Source organism: Acomys russatus, chromosome 2 (assembly GCF_903995435.1).
Source record: "Acomys russatus chromosome 2, mAcoRus1.1, whole genome shotgun sequence".
Taxonomy (NCBI): Eukaryota; Metazoa; Chordata; class Mammalia; order Rodentia; family Muridae; genus Acomys; species Acomys russatus.
In genome coordinates this window covers 92628316-92649166 of record NC_067138.1, presented here as the reverse complement: position 1 = coordinate 92649166, position 20851 = coordinate 92628316, and the positions used below count along the sequence as shown (strand labels likewise).

General features: G+C 46.7%; 1 protein-coding gene across 1 annotated transcript in view; it reads right to left on the bottom strand.

The window, feature by feature from the left end:
* Nucleotides 1-4249: 4249 nt before the first annotated feature.
* The window catches only part of Adamtsl1 (ADAMTS like 1), a 915031-nt gene continuing 898429 nt past the window's right edge, over nucleotides 4250-20851 (bottom strand). The window contains exons 25-30 of the mRNA XM_051163985.1: nucleotides 13145-13357; nucleotides 11346-11526; nucleotides 8307-8514; nucleotides 7003-7112; nucleotides 6088-6308; nucleotides 4250-4733 (exon numbers count right to left, since the gene is read on the bottom strand). Of these exons, the coding sequence (XP_051019942.1) occupies nucleotides 4627-4733; nucleotides 6088-6308; nucleotides 7003-7112; nucleotides 8307-8514; nucleotides 11346-11526; nucleotides 13145-13357 (1040 nt within the window). The 3' untranslated portion in view covers nucleotides 4250-4626. The remainder of the gene's footprint in view (nucleotides 4734-6087; nucleotides 6309-7002; nucleotides 7113-8306; nucleotides 8515-11345; nucleotides 11527-13144; nucleotides 13358-20851) is intronic.

The window sequence follows — 20851 nt, the reverse complement described above, 5'->3', positions numbered from 1 at the left end:
TATGCCCACTGCAACTGGGGCAAAGCAGACCCTCACTGTGCAAGTGAATGGGAGGCTTGAGTATGGAGTTGTGCTTTTAGGTGATTCTTTCCACTCCAGTTGGGAGGGGCCTGTGTAAGTGGGAGAATTCAGAATGGGAGTCCTGGGAGCTGCCTCCTGCCATATGCCCTTGCACTATGACCTACTGATCTACAGCCACAGGACAGGATTATATGGATGATGGATGGGACAACTTTATGTCCCTCACTGGCCTCAGCTAAGTCATTTATTGACCTTTCAACTGTTCTCTTAAAAAACAACTGTGGTGGGATTGAGGGTCGGAAAACTAAGGCATGACACACCTCTTGGCCTTGACCTTTAAACACTGCGTGGAGTTGCTTATCTGGTAACTAAGTTGTTCATGGCTTGTCTACCATCCTTCATGGGCTTTGTAGAAAGGTCAACCCTGGGTATCGTGAGGTTCCAGAGGACGAGATTTCTCAGCATACTCTCTTGTCTGAATGCTGACTGTGCAATCTCTTAAACAAATACTATTTACGTTCAGCAAGAGAACCATTCCCCATTGTCTGCTTTTCCTAGCTCACATAAAACTGTACATTTAACTTCTGTTTATATATGTATAAACCATACCGTTAGGAGTAGCCTGGGAAATGCTTGGTTGGAGATGAATCTTGCCCTTTGAAAACACAGAAGTGAATGACAGCTGTATATTATCTTATCAGAGGCATGACACATGTGGTTGATTGGGACCAGGTGTTTCACAGACGCCATCTGAATGAAACTATAAACTTTTGGCTGACAAGTAAAGCGACAGCACTGTTCCTTTTAGTAAAAGACTGGTTGCCAATATCTGCCTTCCAGTGTAGAGCTAGTGACAAAGCAACCGAAAACCTTGGGGTGCTATAAGAAGCGAAGGAGGCTAACAATAACAGTTTGTGACAAGTTGATCTGTAAGAGCATCCCTAAGTGGACAAGAAGGGTGGATGGGAGGGAACAGAGGAAGATTTTGAGTGAAGTTTTGTCAAATTCATTTTACATTTGATTCCTCACTGTTTACTTCAAGGCTGTGTCAACACTGGTAATTTCTGAATTGGCAGTGTGTCACTTGGGCAGATGACCCTCTCTGATGTAACTTATAGCCAATGTATACTGAGTCTGAGTCATGAAGTCCTTAGCTCAGCTAGCTTACCGGAGACAATGAGGTAAGAGAGACCAAAGTGTTTATTTTGCTTTCTAAGTAAGCTGTCTATAGCCTACTTTACCAAATGGTTCTTTTTCCTGGATTGTTCCCAACAGTGCTACCCCTCTCTCTACAGCACTATTTCCTTGTCATTTGTGGGTGACTTTGACTACTTTAGGGAACACTACAGATTACTGAGCTATAACTTGTCTGGTATTCTATGGGAATCACTGTTTGCAGGGTGAAGAGATGGGCTATAGGAAGAAGAGTGAGATGTCCCTTATTTTAGCTCATACTTTCCTTGTATATTTATGTATAAGTGCTTTCCCACATTTTACAGTAACTTCAAAGGAAATGGTAGTGACGTGTACATTTGGGTATGCTGACTTCAGACCAGGCCTCACACCAAGGTTCTAAGATGACATTTGCTCTGGGAAGTGTTTATCAGGGCTTGTTGGTATTTTCGTGAGTCTGAGTTGGCTAAATGCTGTGATCTGTTTTGTTTTGTTTTTCTTCCTCTCTAAGACACAGAGCTCGGAACTTGGTCACTAATGTCTGTCTTGTTTATTCCACTGGGCCACACTAAGCTTTGAAAGAAAGACTGGCTTCCTTCTCAGTCCAAAATGGAAACACAAAGGTGACAGTGGGAAATAACATGACACAGCCAAACTATCTTCCATCTCCCTGCCATTCCAGGGTTGGTTTGGATGGTGATGAGAAAAGCAGTCAACATCAGTGACCATCAATGCATGTGCACACGTGATTCTTCTGCCTGAATGAATTAGCCTTCCCCCCACATCTTGCCCCCTATGTGGTGTGATATAGATGAGGCTGAAGTGTGAGCAAATTTTGGTGACTCTTACCATTCTGATCCTAGGTCTCACATTTTCTGGGCTCATTTAGTTTGTTCCGGTTGCTTGTAAGGATCATCAAGTATCTCAGCTAGATGCTTATAATTGGTCGGGAGCCAGTCAACTAGTAAACAGGGGTCCTTTTCACCTCTTGCACAAAATGCGAAGGGAATGATGAGCTTAACAGAGACTCTGACACCAAGATTTAAATAAATAAGCTGTATTATCTGTACAAAAAATATAAATACAGTCTTGTGTTTTAGAGGAGGAAGGGCCTCCTGCCACATTATCCAGCAGCCCCAATAGTTTGTGGTGCCACTGAGTCACAATTCACAGAACAGAGAGTAAATGTACATTCATCTCATGCAAGGAGCACAGCGCTCCTCACTCCAGCCCTAGGTTCTCCACCCTGTCCTGAAAGGCTCTTCCAGCCTCGCATTCTGAGACGTGCAAGAGCTGGAAGATGTCTGCTTCTTAGAAAATTCAAACATTGACCACCAATTTTTAATTGCTACTGAATTAATCAACTGTATTAGTATTACAGAATTTGTGCTCGTTTCATGTATAACTAGTGTCACAAACAAATTGACTCTATTGCTGCCCCTCCATCCCACATTAGCTTTTACAATGTACTCTGTGCACAGAGAATAATGGATCAGAGTTAAACATCAGTTTTCTTTCTTTTAAAATTAGGGAGAATACAATTATCATCATGGAGTTTTTAGGAATTGACAGCTGTAGGAAGTTAATAAAATCCCCTCAAGAGTTTTTGTTTTTCTGGATGACAATGTACAATTACTAATATTGCACTTTTTTATACAAGAAATCCTAATAAATATTCACAAAAGATATACATAGAAACACTCTCTTTTATTTTAAATAAACATTACACTGATTTTAGTAACATAATTTCTTAGACCCTATTTTTGTGATGAGGAAGAGGCCCACCCCAATTGTCCACAGCGCACCTAGGAAGACACATATTAACATTGTCTTCCAAATTTAACTTCCAGGCTGGCTGGGAAATGCAGCCCTGCTGTCAGTGGTGGCCCTGGGGTGACAGCATTTGGTGAGTGTGCATGTTAGGGGTGGCTTATCTGCTGGGTCCTGGGCTCTGGCTGCCTGATCTGCTGGACTAGGGCTGCTCAGGGGAGGAAGCCAATAGAACTGTTGAAGTTTCTCTGCTGAATGAGGATTTTCCAAGGGCTTTTGCTTAGGCGCATCTATGCTGAGGTGCATGGCTGAATCTTGTGTGCTGCTTGGCCCACTGAGTGGTGCATTTACCCAGTCTGGTGTGCTAATTACCACAGGCAGGTGGTATTTGTTTGTAGAATTTGTATCAGGAGGACGGTTGAAATGCTTTTGACCTATCCTCTGGCTCTGCCACAGCACTTTGTTACACCCCCTACCCGCAGCCCGCTGTGTGAATAGGATGCACAGGAAGGACCCACAGGCCTACTGTGTGGTGGCTGGGATAAGCAAAGCACACTGTGGGCATGCATGGCCCCTCTGTCCTATCCTGTTCCCTGGCCAGCTCTGGTGGGAAGGTTCCCACACCCTGTAGATGTTAGCCAGCAAACAGGTTGCTTGATGAATCCTTTGTGAGCAACGACTCTAGTCCCTGGCCCAATGTGGAGCAGCAAAGTCATTCGGATGGGAAACCCAGAGTACCCATGCACACAGCAGCAGTTAGCTCAGGGCTAGTGACCTTGATTTAACTAAGGAGATGCCAGGGGCTGCCTGACTACACTGCCAGACCCTGATCCCGTGTTGGGTTTTCCACAGCTGAGGACATGAAGGTTCCTTGATAGAATAGAGAGACACTTTCATAACAGCATGAAGGGTACACCTTCTGTCACGCAGCATGGGTACTCTGAGAAGACACTGAATACCCATCCCCACCTCCGCTGAGCCCACAGGACTGTGCACGTGCACCAGGGCACAGGCTTGTCAGATGGCTCCCATGTGGCTGCGTGAAAATCGGTCCTGCCCGCCGGCTCCTCCCACCGAGGAGCACACAGCTTCCTTTCCTCTTCCTTGCCTCTGTCTGCCTCTGTCTGTTCTGCTTGTTTCTTTTGGTGAAACCCACCTGCTCACGGTTCAGTTCTCTTTGATGGTTTCCCACCTCCAGAAGAACTGGATTCTAGCCTGGTTTCTGCTACACTATGGTGTACCCCTTGTTCTTATCATCACCGCCCCCCCTCCAGGAAACAAGAAACGATGCTCCTGGCTGGCCTGTACCCGTGCCTGTGCGTTATAAACTTCAGCTCTGTGCTGTCCTTATGGACTATGGCTTGCTCTCCCTGTGTCTCTGAGACCCTGGTTGGGAAGGAACCAGCTCTGCAAGGGAGCTGCTGTCTTCCTGGCCTGTTCTGTAACCTCCTTTAGACATCTCTTTTTCTATTCTCAACACGTGCCTCCAGCTAACTGAATAAGAAAACATGCCAAGGTCCTCAGGAGCATAGGTGCAGGTGGACATGGGTGTGTGGGGAGGGGCAAATAAATAAATAAGAGGAAGAATGCATAAATCATGTCCAGGGTAGCTCTATGAGTCCTTTGTGTGGCCAGGGTCGAGTTCGGCCCTGCGCCCTGTCTTCATGCTTGGCCACATGTTCCACAGCAGCGAGACCGGAACTGGCCGAGCTGGCAGAGTTTCAACTGTCTCACCTTCTCGCAGTACCTGGTGGTGTCTCTGCACTCGGCTGGGAAAGCAGGAGGGGAGGAGGGGGACAGAAAGGAGACGTGAAACAGAGGGTCATAGACACAGCTGCTGCTGAGCAGCCTAGGCATATGGCAAGATGCCTGTGGGGTCGACCTTGGCTGTGGCTCTCCAGCCCCTTTGGACAGCCTTCCCTCTGGCAGAGCTCAGCCCTTCGCCATTCCCCTCCCCACCAGCCTGCAGCTACCTCGGGGCCTTCTTTGCTTCCTTCTCATAGCTATTTCTCCTTCAGAATGGCGATTTGAATGTCCTTCCTCTTGGGATAGCCTTATCTCCTTGCTTGTGTTCCCTATCGTGTGCTTTTGGCATTTTGGGGCGAAATGGCTCCCAGAAGGGACAGAATTCTGTTCCTTGTGAGAGAGCAAGCAGGACCTGGTTGGAGGTCCCTATCCTCAGGGGCTTGGACCTCTCCCTGGTCAGCTTTCTTTTCTTTGCCCAAGCCTTTTGTTCTTCAGCATACCAGGCCTTCCTGACATCATGGCATTCCAGTTCTTAAACACGGGTGCAGCCTGAATCTGGTAAGCATTTTAACCACTTGCACCGCCGAACACAGAAACCATCTTACAGGAACATGAGCACGTCTCCCAGGGTGTCAAAAGGGATGGGCCATGTGCACACAGGCTGTCTGCCCAGTGAAATTCAGTGAGGGGGGGGAACTGGACTCTTAAAGCTATTTTTTAACTGTCTATTCTTTGCAAGGATTTATCATCACTTTTTGTGGGGAAATAGCTCCAATTGGGGTTTGAAGGAGGAGAGACTAGATCCCTACCCGACTAGAATACAAATACTGGAACGGGGCTGCGAGGCTCCAGACCTGAGGGTGGAGGGGATGGAATGACTGCCAGAACCTAGGGGCACACTCTCCTGTTCCTTTCCAGTGGATGCACACGGGCTGGGAAGGAGGGGGCGTGTCAGCAGGTCCTCATTTGGGGTGCAGCAGAAGAATGATGGGTGCGGAGTTGGCTGAGTGGTGGGCATTCTGCATGCTTCTTCAGTGTTAACAGTGAGGTCGTTAGTAGCCTGGTCCCTGGGAACCATTGTTTACTCTTCCCCTGTGGGCACCGGCCAGGTTGACTGCAGGTGGATTGGAGGCCAATTCTATTCCGTACTTGGCTCTCTCAGGACACATCCTGGCATCTTTTGTGGTCTGAACATGTGTACATGCATCCTTGCACACACCCATGTACCCCACTCAAAATGTTCAATTCTGTCCTGAGCTCGCGATCCTTAGGGAACTTGATCCAACGCCCTGTGCTGAGGCTCAGTCCCAGGGATTGCCCTCCGTACCCGATGACCTGTGGGGAATTTGCAGAATGTTCTTTGGGATTGGAACGTACTGTTTTCACAAGGAGTGATGTTGCACCGTTGCCAGTTGGCGGGCCGGGGCCCCCAGGAACACAGGTGCTCAGGCACGGCCTTGTTGGTGCGGGCATGCACACACTCCACCCGCCGGGACTGGAAGCCATAGTTGCCACAGGTTGCTGTGCACAGGGTCCATAGGCTGACCCTCCAGTGCACACTGCAGACTTCTGACCAGCAATTTTGGGTGCTCACAGGCCTGTAAGAGGAGAATGATGGTGTTTAGGTCTATCTCTGTGGGAACTAGATTTAGAAAGCAAACTAGAAACCCAGAGATGTAGGTAAGTTGAGATCTTGATCTCTGTTCTGATAACAAATGAGTGGGCATGGGTCTTGAGGAGGCTACTCTTGTGAGCATCCATCTGCTCTTCTCCGCAGTCCTTCATAACCAAAGAATAAGTTTTACTGAGCATGGAGACTGGCAAAGGTAGAACTTGGAGTCTGGTCTTTTGGGTGAAGAAGTCATTTTCCTAGGAGGTCATCTACAAAGGCATATACTAGGGGCCAGGAGTAGATAGGCACAGGATGAGACCCGGGGACAAAAGTCCTCATATTGGCCTAACTTCTAGAGAGAGGCCAGTAAGATTATCTTGTGGCCATAGTGTAGGCACCTCTTGTTCACCTGGAGATTGGTGTGGATTTCTTGTGGAGTCCTTTATGAACAAAACTTATGTATGCTTCATCCTTGAGAGAGAAAAAAAAAAAAAAAAAAGCCCCAGCCTGGCTCATTCAACAAGCACAAGTGCACTGTTTGCAGAAGGCAGTGGGGACTCAGGGTAAGATGGAGAAGGGTAGGGCAGCTGACCCCTTTTGCAGGACTGGAGGAGCAACAACATTCTTTCGTCATGTTCTTTTTGTGAGGTTGATAGAGGAGGACAGGAGCTTTGTCTTACCTGGGAAGGGCACTGCACTGCTCTGATGGTAAGGTGATGCCATCCCGGGTCTGGCAGAAGACTTGTCTGTGTTGCACAGCAAGGCGAGGGCCTATGCAAGGCCCATTGCACTGGGAGGGAAAAAAAGAGATGCATAGCATGTCATCTCTGTCCAAGGTGGAAGCTGCAATGCTCAGGCTACTCAGGGGGCAGGCTTATTGAGTAAGGCTCTCTTTTCTCTTCTTTGGATCAAATACCTGAGCTGCTACCCAAGCCAACACTGAGCTTGGTATTTATTTGATAATAGCCATCCTAGTGACTATGGGTTTGTTAACTTCTGATCAAGACTGATTTGCAGGTATGTTCTCCTATGGCACAGCTTGCCTTTCCCTAACTTGATAATATCCTGCTGATGTACAAAATCCTTTAATTTTGGTGTATTTATGTTGTCTGGTATGGTTTTAATAGATTTTAGTCTTTAGGCTTGAAATTTAATTGCCACTTTCATATGTTAATGGTATTTGGAGGGGTTGAGTGGCAGTGTGGGAGATAAGGTTGGGTGGGTGAGGTGTTCAGCCTGCTGGCTCTCATGAGATTAGTGGCTTTGAAAGAGTTGAGCTCGCATGCTTGTTTTCATACCATATGGTACCGTATGTGGCAGAAAGAGTTTCTACCATACAGGCACCAGCCCTTGATAACAAACTTCAATTTTTTGGACTTTAAGAAATAAATATTTACCATTGAGATGTAATATAAATAAATTAATAATAAATTCAAAAAAAGAAGTAAATATTTAAACATAAAAATAAAAGAACCACAAGGACAGTTTCTAAAACCTGCTTGAGTCTCCCTGCCTGTGTGGTTGACTTAGACCATTGGGAGGTACAGCCTGGACATTGATTGTTTTAAAAGTTTCTCCAGTGATCTTCTTATTCTGTGGAACTGGTTGCGAATCCTGGCCTAGAGCAACAGTGCAGTCTCCAGAAGGTTCTCCTCTGACGTCCCCAGAACTATGCCTAGTTCAGTTAGAGGAAGTGGCCTTGGGGAAGTCAGTCTGAAGATAGTGTATGGGAACCCAATGATGATAGAGGAATGGGAAGACCTTGGGGTGCTAGTGCCTCAGAATATCCTACACCTACTAGGACAGGGAGGTAGGAGTGACACTGGTGGGTCAGTGAGAGAGATGTATGTGAGAGAGGAGGTGGCATTTCTCTTCCCACTGTGGCAAGGTTTTCATCTGCAGATTTTCCCCTCACAACAAAACCAGCCAGGCAGCCAGCCAGCCAGCCAACCAACCAACCAACTCAAACTCTTTGGCTCCTCACCTGGCCCCAGCTGGAGAAAGCCCATTCCACACACAGCTGCTGGTTACAGGCCTGGGTATCAACAGGCCGTTTGGCCAGTTGGGTACACATGTCATTGGGCACTGGGGTGGAAATCCCAGAAGCTTTCAACTTCTGACAGGTCACCCTGCGGGTCTGGACACCTCCACCACAGCTCCGGGTACAGGGGGACCAGGAAGTCACCATCCACCTGAGGAGAAGGAGCATGAGGTCATTGCAGAGGGTAAGATTGGGGCAGAAGACCCTTGCTTGTCCCTCTCAACTCACACAGGTCTCAATCTGATGGCCATTCCCCAAGATTTACTCAGAAAAATGCAAAGCATCCATACAGGGTCTCTGGAACCTGTGAGTGTTAACTCGGTTGCAGATAAGGGCTTTCGTTGCTCATTTGTGAGACAGGGTCTCATTATGTAACGTACTTGGTTTTGAACTTGCTCCTCCTGCCTTGAGTGCTAGGGTTATAGGCATGCACCATAGTTAGGATTTTGAGATGAGATTAAATGCATAGACCCTGTATGTCTTTATCAGAGGCAAATACATACTGGGGAGAGCTGACAGTATGACCAGGGGATAGGAGCTGCAGTTTCGTGCAGCCACACAACAGGGACTTTTAGAGGCACTGGGATGTGAGAGTGGCAAGGAGCAAATTTGCTCCTAGGGTCTTTATAAAGGGCACATGGCCCCATGGATGCCTTGATTTCTGGTCTTCAAAATGGAGTTTTATGATGCTATTTGGACAAACTTTTATGGCAGCCTCAGAAAATTGATAAAATCTGGACATGGACAAGAAAATAATACTCTGAGGGTTGGTTGCTTTAAGTTGCTCCAAATAAGTGAACTTGCAGATAGAAAGCTTTTAGTTAGTAACGTGCTCAGCAATATGTCAAGGCAGGACATTTTCCTTGGAAAGCCATATCCAAATGCTTGTGACCTCTTGACCTAGGAGATAATCCAGGTTTCATGAGGCCAAGGTTCTGTCTGGAAGTTCTCTGGTTGCTTTCACCCTTACTCCAGTGGATATTTTTCATCTTTTAGAAACAAAGATCATTCTAGAATCCTTGGGTAATTTCTAGTTAGTAAGACAATGCAGAACTTATATATTTTGGAGGGCCATAAATATAGTATAAATATCCATTCTAAATCCCTAGAAGTAAAACTGACCAAGGCTGTTTTCTCATAAAGCTGTGCTATTCTGGGGACACTGTGAAGTCCTTGGTCCATAGTGTATATGTAATTACCCAGGACCTCTCTTCTGTATGTGTGCACTTATAATTCTCAAAGACTGAGACTTGTAGAGGCACTAGAGTGGCAAGGAGCAAATTTACTCCTAGAGTCCTTATAAAGGGCACATGGCCTCATGGTCTTCAAAATGGAGTTTTATGATGCCATTTGGACACATTTTTATTGCAGCCTCAGGAAATTGACAAAATCTGGACATGGACAAGAAAATAATACTCTGAGGGTTGAGTGTACACGAGGCATGTGGCTTTTCAGCCAATTTTATATAATCTAGGAACACTCCACTAGTCTGTTACCTGGAGTCTGGGACTAGAACAGGAAAGTAGAGAGAGCAGCTGCCTATTTGAGCAGTGCTGATGTGTGTACAAAGGATGCTAATGTGGCCTCAAGCCTGGCTGGTGTGCTACTCAGGTGGAAGTCTATGGGGCTTCCCCACCTAGTGGGGGCCACATTTGATTTTTAAAAGCAGTGTGTGGAGAGAAGGGGAGCAGATTCCTTCTTACAACTGACTTCGTTTGTGGCCATTTCTGTACTCCTTGGCCTGGGTTGGATAACATTATGTGGAGTTCTAGGCTAAGGAGCCATTGCATTTAGGAAGCAGGCACAAGGTATCTTCAAGTCTCTGGAAGCATTGAAACCAAAGATGAGGCGGCCATTACTATTTCAGTTGCTGAAGTAAATTAGGCTGATTAACTCTGACCGTCACCAAATCAAATCACAGTGATCCTGGCTCATGAAAGATCTCTTCTTCATTTCATGCGGCTTGGCAAGGGCAGTCTTCCAGAGCCTTCTGTCCCTGGTGAATGTCAGGTCTGCATTTTAATCAACTTTGATTTCTAAATATACATTTCAGGGATGTTTTCAGGAGCTGGGGTGGGGGTTCTGAGAATGGAGAGCTATGGGCTACGTTACTGTTCGGGAAGGGTATAAAAGACATTAATCATTCCCGTGGAAGCCTTCCCGTCAGCAAGTCAAACTGCTGATATTAATGAGTGTGTTTCATATTTCATGGAGTCTCTCCTAGTCTCAGCTGCTCCCTATGACTCAGCTGGCAAAACACAAAGCAGTTGCCTGAGCAGGACAGGAAAGTCCTACAGACAGGTCATAAAGGGGCAGTTGAGGTCCTAGCCAAGTCTCCCAGGGTGCAGAGTGCCATGCTAGTGCCAACTCCCACCCCATCCTTTATTCCTTAGCTACTGCCTGAAGACTTGGGGATATGAGCTCATTGGGACTCAGGGCTCCTTGAAGCTGGAATAACATATGAAATGAAGAGACGGTGGGTGTCACTACAGCCCTAAATACGGACCTCAAAAGTAGCGGCTCTTCATCTAGAGTTAAGGCAGCTACAGAAAAATGGAGATGCCACTATTTGTAAAAAGATACATTTTCATATTGACTAGCAGAGGTACTTAGTTAGGAAAAAAGAGAAAACTTGGGGTAGAGCCCAGTGGTTTTTGTCCCTTCAACGTTTCAATAGGAAATATGTTTTAAACAGTCCAGAGAGTCAGGTTATTATTGCAGGATGGGAGTTACCACTGCTCCTTCCCAGGGAAGTATTTCTTCACTGAGCAGACTCTCAGGACTTTGAAACCCCAGGTAGCCAGTAGCTGGATGAATAGTGAGGAATGAGAAGAACTGAAAGCAGAGGCCCACTCAGGATATTTCCAGTCTGGCGGGCAGGTGCCTATGGGAAGGACCAGCTCCTTGAATTTCATCTGCATGGTGCTAGGTGACTGGCTAAAAGTCAGGGCCAGAGATTGTGGGTAGGAAGGGTACACTTACCGAGAAGGACAGTCCCTCCGGTTGCAGGCGACCAGCTGCACAGCGGGCCGAGGCTTTCCTGCACAGTGCTCAGGGTCTACTTCCGTGTTGTTCAGCAAACACCTGAGGCGGGGCTGATGAACCCCTCTATTACCACAGGATGCTGAGCAGGTTGACAGTCTATCCACAGACCACCAGTAATCTGTGACAGGAGGAGGGGCAGGGGGGAAAGGAGCCTGTTATTGCCCATGCTGGTAGGCAGTATGAGGTGGTAGGAGATGGGAGAGCTAAGAGGTGCTCTCAAATAAACAAGGGGGTAGGGCAGTGACAGGCCAACAGGCTCCAGGCGCCTCACTCCACTCATTCAGAAGATGAACACAGTGCCCCTCACCTCATTACCTCATGACTATGAGGGCTGAGTGAAATGGAAGGGAAGGACCCAGCTCTGTTAAGTACCTGGCACAGTATTTAGTCAAGAGCCATAGTTGGTATATTATTTTTAAACATACTTGTTCAAGTACTTTTTCTTCTCTCTCTCTCGGTTTTTCGAGACAGGGTTTCTCTGTGTAGCCCTGGCTGTCCTGGACTTGCTTTGTAGACCAGGCTGGCCTTGAACTCACAGCGATCGGCCTGCCTCTGTCTCCTCAGTGCTGGCATTAAAGGTGTGTGCCACCACGCTCAGCTCCTTTTTCTTTCCTTACTGGATCACCAGACAGTGACTTTATTTTTGTATAGAGAGGCAAAAATAGACAAAGGTATTTATTCATATTCAAAATCATGGATTTGAGATGAATTTTGTAAACTTTATAACATGCATTTTATCCAGAGAGTTCTTGTTTACATGAGGCAATGATGTGAGTGAGAGAGTCCAGTTCTTGGGTTTTTCTGTTTGGAGACTTGGGATGTTCTGGGGTGAGGGAGGCTGGTATGTTTGCGGTACACATTTGTGAGCGCTTGTGGGTTACAGACCATGAAGATGGGGAGTGAAAAGAAGGGGACATTTGTTTTCCTATTTGGGGAGCCAAGTGGCAGAGGTGGTTGCTCCAGCAGAAGGTGTGTGTGCTTGGACAAAGCTCCCTCCTTTCACGTGCAGTATTAGCAAGGCCAGGCCATCCTCCTGGCAGATTCCTCAGTTGCGGAGTACATTCCTAGCTCTCAGTTTTCTTTAACAGAGTTACACACACAGCAGTGGAACCAGCCAATGGAAAGCAGCTTCTCCCATTCCAGAGAGAGGCCAGTTTGAGCTATCTTTCTGCTTTCATCTCATTAGCAACTCTGGCTGATGCAGCAACTGCAGACTTGCTGACCTGCCTGATTTCCTGGAAGGCTCATGCCTGAGTCATGCAGGCAGGCTGCTCTATCAGGGTTTCTTTTTTCTTTTTCTTCTTTTTTTTTTCCAGCACCAAAAGAAAGGTACCTGAAAAGCCCTTTGCATGCACCTATGGCTAAACACCCTGGAAGGTGAGGCCTGCACTGCTCTCTGCAGGCAGAGGGCATGTGACCAACCTGGTTAGACCCAGACATGCTTTTTAAACAGAATTAGCAGAGAAGGCATGGAGTTTTAAAAATGTGCTGTGTCTTTCCTAGTTAAGTCAGCTTAAAGGAAACACATGTAACTCAGATAAGTAGTGATGCCTTCTCTGTCCTGACTTTGAGAAGTTCAGCTGGGATAGGTCCCAGCCTCTCTGCTGAAGGTTGTGGTGACAGAGGTAAGGTTTCCCAATGCAGAAACATTGCCCCCTCAGAGACCATGACACTATGTTCTACCAGAGAATGGATTCCCAAATAAGTCTGCTGCTCAGAGCATGGAGATTTCTCACCTTGGATCACCAGATAGGCTTTCTGCATGAGCGTTCCTGCTTCATTCTGAGCCAGGCAGCTGAACTCCCCCTGAGGTCCCCCACTGAGATTGGCAACACGGAGGATCTGTCCAGCTCCCCAGATGTGGTAGGTCAGGCCCGGGGCAGTGGCAATTGGCTGGCCATTTTGGAACCAGGTGATATTGGGGGTGGGGTGGCCTTTGATGGGGCAGCCTAGAGGAAGAGAGAAGACAGTGGTTGGTACAGCCCAACCCCGCCCCCCCCCCCCCATTCCCGGCGAGCTCATGAGTGTTTCCATGGTGGTAGGAACTGTACACATGCCATGGCCTTACTGTTTCCCAAGCAAGGTGGGTGTTTTCACCCTCTGGACCTCTGGAAGGGTGGCTATTCTTCATTCAGTTCAATAAAAATGCTTGACGAACACAAAGGGACCATTCCTCCTCCTGCCTCTCTACTAACTTTTAAACAATGGCACAAGTGGTATTAACTCACTGAAAAGCTTTTACCTGGTAGCTCTTGCACTGATTCATAGATTCATTTATACAGGAAGTTTTTCTTCAAATGTTGGGACCCCCTCCCCAAATATTCATAAGTAAGACTTAAGAATCAGACTTTTACCAATTAAAAACTACTTGCTGCTGCTGCTGCTGCTGCGTTACTTTATATTATTTTGAAGTAATAGGTTTTCAGCAGATGCTATACACTGGCCTCACTTGTCCACAAATGATCTTTTGGAAACTCTTAACCAAGCATGGATTGGATATGTGCATCCCAGCTCTATGTGGTTACAATATATTTTGATAGATTATTAGAATTCTAAGATATTAAACTGAACGCACATTAAATAGATTGCCATTGTGAGGAGAAATGTTTTTCTCTGAACTTGAAGGGCTTGCTGCATCTGCTGTTGTGGCCCTGATGACCTAGCCTCTTCAGGACAGTTATTTTGAAACCGAGGTGTTCCTTCAGTCCAGTCAGACAAGTGTCTGCTTGGCACCTACAGCTCTGCTGATCGTGAAGGAAATTGGGACCACATCTTCTCTTCTGAGGAGATCCCAGCTTGTATGGAATTCAAGAGACAAAGGAACAGTGACTGTTTAGATGTAGGAAGGGGACCTGTAGAGAGGAGAGTAGAAAGGAGGGATAGAGAGGCTAGTGTGTGGGGGCAAATACGAGCCAAAGATAGTGAACTACGCGTGTGTGTGCGCTCGCAAGGAAACCCATTACTCTGCAGACAGAAGATCTGGCTAGTGATCCAGATCTGGCACAGTCAGAGATTTATATTTCAACATCTACAAATCTTACCTAAAAAAGTACTTGGGAACAAATGGAGGGAGCAGCGGGTAGGAGCACACATATAGAAATGGCAGAATGGTGTTTGATGAGACAGACTGTGAGGCAGGAAGCTTATGTGCTGTTGTACTTATTATGCACCCAAAATTATTCATAGTCTATGTTTGCATTATTTCATTTGTCATTCTTCAGGAATAACTATGTCTAAATAATTGTTTTTCCTATAACCTGCTTATTCAACTATTTTCCCCCATAAGATTTTCAACAAGTTAAAGCTAATTGTTGGACCAGCCTATTATTTGCAAGAATCTTCTAAATAGTTTTAAAATTTTATTTTATGTGTATGGAGAGTTTTGCCTGCATATATGCATATGTATCCAGTGTGTGCCTGGTATCTGCAGAGGTGAGAAGCGGGTGGCAGATCCCCTGCATAGATATGAGCCATCATGTGGATGCTGGGAACTGAACCCAGGTCCTCTGCAAGAGTAGCCAGTGCTCTTAATCACTGAGCAATCTCTACAACCCTTCCTAAATGTTTTATGGTTAAAAGTTCTTAGTGGTTCACTTTCCTTCACTCAATTTTGCTGGAGTCAGAAATCATTTTCATCCTGTTGTTCTTAATTTTGAGGATTTTGCCTTGGCTGCTCTCTAGGGAAGACTCAGCACCCCTTCCTATCTCATTTTTAACCCTTTCTTTCTCAGAGCAAATCAAGTCCAGAATTACACATGACATGCTGTTTGGGTCAGAGGCATAGGAACTGTAGCTTCTAGTTTCATCTAGGGAATGGGAAGGGAGATTGATGGCACAGGACAAGGAGGCTCATTCCTCCCCTTGCCCTCCATCCTGCTAATGAGGATGTGTACAGCCAGCCAGGCATTCTGTTGGCTTTCTCTCCTTGAAAGAAAAGGGCAACAGCACTCAAGGGATGCCAGAGCCATAGAGGTTTGACGCGAGTTTACCCCTGAGCCCAGCAGTCATGGTATGCTGCCCTATCAGGCTGGGCTGCCTTCCTGTACACCAGGACTCAAAACAAGAATGTCTTGCTGGGTTAATTTCTGCAGGTGAGTGGGCAGCTCAGGGGACGGACTCTAGCTGTCTGCTGAGCAGACTCTGGGGTCTGCTCCATAAGGACCTGGTCCCTGGGCTCTGTGGTTGGTTGGCTGGTTGGATGAACGTGGGTGGTTGGGAGTGGAAAATGGCCCTGAGAATCTCTTCCTGAAGTCCAGGTTGGGCTGGAAGGAGTCCCAGATGGGCACAGTGGAGGTGGAGGGGTATGAGGTCTATGGGCTGTTGAGTACACACCCTAACTACAGCATTCCTAAAGCACCTTTACCCTCCTACAGCCATGTGCATTTGCTGCACAGGTGATAGCATTTCTTCCGCATCAGGGTAACGAGCACAGGCAGTGTGCTTTTAATGTGCGAGGTTATTCATTGTGAATTGAAAATTTCTCTTAGGAAAGTCTACCAATTCTTATCTACTTCTCAAAGAGAAAGACCAAGAACACCAACCAACTAACCAAACAAAAACATGAATTCTAACCAAAGGAAATAAAAAATGCCTTTCCTGTTACTGTTTTGCCTTTCAGAGTGTTTGACTGTGCACACAGGTGTCCCCTTAAAGTGTCCTTTGTACTCAGAAGTAGTGTTCTTAGTGCACATCTAGTACAGGCCCCTGAGCTTTTATGTACATATTTATGTGTGTGTCTCTGTGTGCATACCACGGTCTCCGAGGATTGCCAGCAGCAATAGTCAAAATAAGAGTCTAGCATGAATTCCCACTGTGTATGTTCCTAGTGAATAATTATCCATGTTTCATTGCTAATGAGAAAACCTGGCTTGAAACAAGGTTCCCTTCTGTCACGGATATTTCTCATTTGTTAAGGTAAAAGATATATCAATCATTTCTTTTTGAAGCTGAGCTCTGTCTCTCTCTCTCTCTCTCTCTCTCTCTCTCTCTCTCTCTCTCTCTCTCTCTCTCTCTCTCTCTCTCTCCTCTGCCCTTTACAAGGACATCCAGAACTGTGCTATGTATCCTGTGCCTCAAAGAGGCCAAATAATAACTTCTAATCTTCAATTCCTGCATCAGTGAAAAAGTTAGTCATGTTTAGTGCAGGGGGTATGAAGAGGGGTGGGCATCTTCCCCCACCCCATGCATCCTTCTCAGCTCCAAACGACCTTTCCCATTTTAAAGCCACAGTGCCTTCTGGAGGAAATGGACAATCAAAGGGACTGACAGTGCTCATTCTGCAGACCCCAGCTGCTGAAGAAATTGGGTTGTGAGGGGGAGCAGCATTTGAGAAAGCTGCCTAGTTAATGAGAGTTCTGGTACCAGAAAGCCTCTCTGTATCAACCCTTCTCAACCAGAGAAAGAAAACACTGCCTTTAGGTTTCCATTCCTAGGCCTCAATTGGGTCTCAGTTGAGCCAAAGACCAGGTGTGGTTACACAGATGAAGTTTTGCTCTTCCAAATTTTCTTCTTCTTCTTCTTCTTCATCATCATCATCATCATCATCATCATCATCAATTTCTTCCTCTGGGCAGTGGACAATATTCAGAGTGAAGATATACCAATTAAGAAAGATTATATAAAAAATTCTGTATTTCCTCCTAATGTCTGTACCATCCGTGTATGTGCTAGAAAGCAGGGAGGATGCCAAAGACTATTTGGGTCTAGGAAGCATGTGTCAAAGGCCAAGGAATTCCTCATCATTTGTTCCACACATAGTGGAGTCAGTGGGCTCCAGCAAGCCCAGGAATTCAGTCCAGCTGACATTCTTGCTTCTAGTAAATGCCCCTCACTGATTTTCATTAGCTCTGCATCCTGATTTTACAGTGGCTTTTAGAACTGTAAGTGGCAGCCTGTCTCAGGGAGACAGCCCAAGTTTGACAGGTGAGGGAAACACTGGGGTAGAAAAGTGGGTGGCCTGGTGGCCCCGCCTTCCAGCTGCTTTGCATGCTGTATATGCAAGACCTTAAAGGCCATGTGATAAGGCTGCCTGCAAGGCACTGAACTCACAGTGATCATTAGTCAGTTCGATTTCTGTTGTTGCTGGTGATTTAAAGGCCTGAAAAGCACCGGGAGCTTTGGCAAGCAGCTTACTTTGTGGGCTCCTTCGTAGGTGAGATCAAGCCAACTCCAGGCTCGTTAGCTGTCTGTCACTCGAGTGAGCCACATATCCGGAGTTGATTTTTGTGAGTTCTGAACCTTAATGAGTAGAAATGAGGTTTCAGAGCACATATCCCTGCCTCCCTTTCTCCAGAGGGGTGGGTGGGCGGGGGAAGCTTAGGTTGATGTGTCAGTCACACAGAGCAAAGCCTGTACGTAACTGGGCTCAGGAGCTCTGGAGGAAGAAAGCCTTGGAATGAGAATATACAGTCCAGGAGGGGAAGAAGAAAGCAGCGCTCTGGGAATTTTCACTTATCTCACTGTATCTAAAGGGAAGGAGGGCTGTGGCAGGTTGGGCCATGCTGTGTAAAAATATTAAAGATGTGGCATTATTACTTCATGAGCTGGCTCCAGGCCTGTCAGCATTTTCATTATAATTCTCTGTTTTTCACAGAGTTAAAAACGTTACTATAAAAATGATGTGTGTTGGGATGAAACTTGGCACTCGGTATAGTCAGTCTGGAAGTCCTTTCCTTAATTTAATTTTTTACAAAACTGGAAAACACTCACTCGGTACTTTAAAATTTATAGCGGCCTCTCTGGTCTGCCAGTGGTCTGAGAGGGTGTGGGGGCCCAGGCTGGGGGCCATGGGGTGACCCACCAAAGCAGGCATGCTACTCTTCTGCCTCTTGTGGACCCTGTGTGTGTGTGTTTTTTTTCAGCTTGGATCCCCGTGGGCAACAAGCATGGCTTCTAAAATAGCAGAGAGTAAGTGGGAACTGGCACCAGGCAAGTGGCCTGGGAGAAATGATTAATTTATATTGGAAAGCCCCAGGCCCTGACTCCCCATTTGTCAGCTGGACCCCAGAAGGCCATCGAAGAAGACTAGCAACTCTAATTTTCCCTCAGATTTCTGGGACCTCCCAATAAGCTGGTCAAATAACCAGGCGAGGGCTATTCCCATCTACAGTTGCCCAAAGAAAACAAACTTGAAGACATTCCTGGAAAAAATGGAATGACACGAGCCCATTTTCCATTCCCCAAATGTCCTTCTGCCCCTAAGGGCAAACCTTGGGTTTCCATTGGCCAAGGGTCTACAGATGTCTCCCATGCTCCTGGGCATCTGGTAGAAGAACTTGATATATTTCTCAGCATGAGAAGTACTCTGTCCAGATTTATAGCTCGATTGAGGCCTTGCCTTCGCTATGGTGATTTAGGTACTTCTGGCCGAGTGTGTATACCCTAGGATCTGGATATGCCCTTACAGGTTAGGAAGGTGAGATGCCCATGTCTAAGACACAGAGACACTCACCCTTGGCTATGAAAACAGGATTTCATTATTTAAAGAAGAGTTTGGTGGTGTCGAACGTCATACTGTTCAGGGCTGCCTGGACCTCGTTTCAGAAGGAGTGTGGAGAGAAAAGGGGAAGGCAGGGTCAAGAAAACTGGTTCCGTTTTTAAAATTCCCAGTAAAAATTGTTTGAGATTTAACTTATCACAAGTGGATACTACACAGAATTCCCCCCCGTGTCCCTCTCTGCCAGTAGGCTCTTGGCATAAAGCTCACCTCTTAAAAACACATCAGCATTTTTAAAAAGTTTCAACTTTCTGGGTTTATAAATCCCCGGTTGACTTTACCTTCAGGCTGCTGGCAGGTGCTCCCCAGCCTGCCGGAAGGGGGCGGGCAGAACTGGACGGCCCCCAGGGAGGCCTAGCTGCCAGCTGTGTGGGGTCCAGGGAGGAATCTCAGTCCACTGACCAGATGCCTGTCCACGAGTCCCCAGATGTGGACCACATAAGGCCACCCCACTCAAGTCAGAACGCTTCCATCTGGTTACATCTGCAATTCCCAAGTCACCCTCTGTAAGGAAGGAGGCTGGTGTTTCGTGTTTGGCTGAAAAGAACCGCTGCTTCAGGACATTGGGAGTATTACTGAAGTGTGACTGCCCTAGCATGGAAACAGCAGGGTCAGGGTAAAAGCTGTTGACCCTAGGCAGTGTACATACCTCTCCTGAACAAAGTAGTTTTGCTTACTGTCCCTCCAGCCAATGGAGAGGAAAGCTAGAAAATATCTAAATTAGGAAGAATATAGGGAATAAATACAAGCCTGCAGCTGCCCAGAGCTAACATGCCTTCATGAACTCAGGCTAGGTTTGGCTCTGTAAACCAGCAAGAACCCGTACAAAAAATAAAAAAACAAAAACCCATATGCACATGCGCGCACACACACACACACACAGACACACACACGGAACGTTCGCTCAGAGCCCTGTATACACCCCATTTCAGTTCATTTCTACTGAACCAAAGCCACAGAACAGCAGCGGAGATGAAGAATGGCTAATATTCATAGCAGGTATCCTGAGAGGCCGTGCTGGGGTTCACTGGTAGGGCATAGGAAGGAGCAACTGCTGAAGAGGAATTCCAGAGAGCAGCAGAGGGGCGGGGCTCTGGGGAAAGTGAAGACCTTCGCTGAATTTATTATTTGCGCATAAGCCTCCTGGGTCCTGAGGCTCTAGGAACTTCTCAGCAAAGTAAAGAAAATAATAAACAATGTGAGTGAAGAGAATAAAGACAGGAGTCAAACAGGCAAGCTGGAGGAAGGATGAGAGCCACAGGAAGGTTCAGGAAGGGTGAGGACAGAAGTGTGCAGCAAGCATGTGGGATAATGCTGCAGGATGGACAGTAACACATCTGGCAGGCGATGTCTGGCCTCTGGCAGGCGAGCTCCAAAAGCGTGTGGTTTTTTTTTTTTAGGCACCCGTAAATAGAGATATCTTAAGGAGGTCAGAAACCCACAGCCGGTACTGGGACGTCCATGGTAGTCATGGAATAGCCATGTGAAGAGCTGATGGTGGCTGTGCAGATGTGATGATGGTTGTTTGCAGTCAATATTTCATGTGCTGCTTTGGCTTCTGAGCCACCTTGGGGGCATTCAGCAGGCTCCCTGAAGGCATAAGGATGGCTGGCATGGTTCAGATCCTCTGGGCAAATTTGGACTTTTGAAAAAAAAAAATGATTTGGATTTAGAGGCCATTGAACCAGTGCTGCCTCCTTGGGCAATCTGGGCTTTGGGGCAGTCTAGGCCTGGCTGAGGCAAAACCCACACTGTCCAGATGGGAACAGGTAACTGCTGGCTTAAATTTCCTTCCTTCTGGATTCTTTGTTTTCTGGAGCGTGAGGACAGCAGGAGGCTGAACTCTGGGGTGGAGAACATATTTGGAAAAGGTTGTGTGCCTGATCTCTCTGTAAACCATGGAGGTGTCGGGGCCAAATTCTGGCAGTTAGACAACAGGCAGCATTCC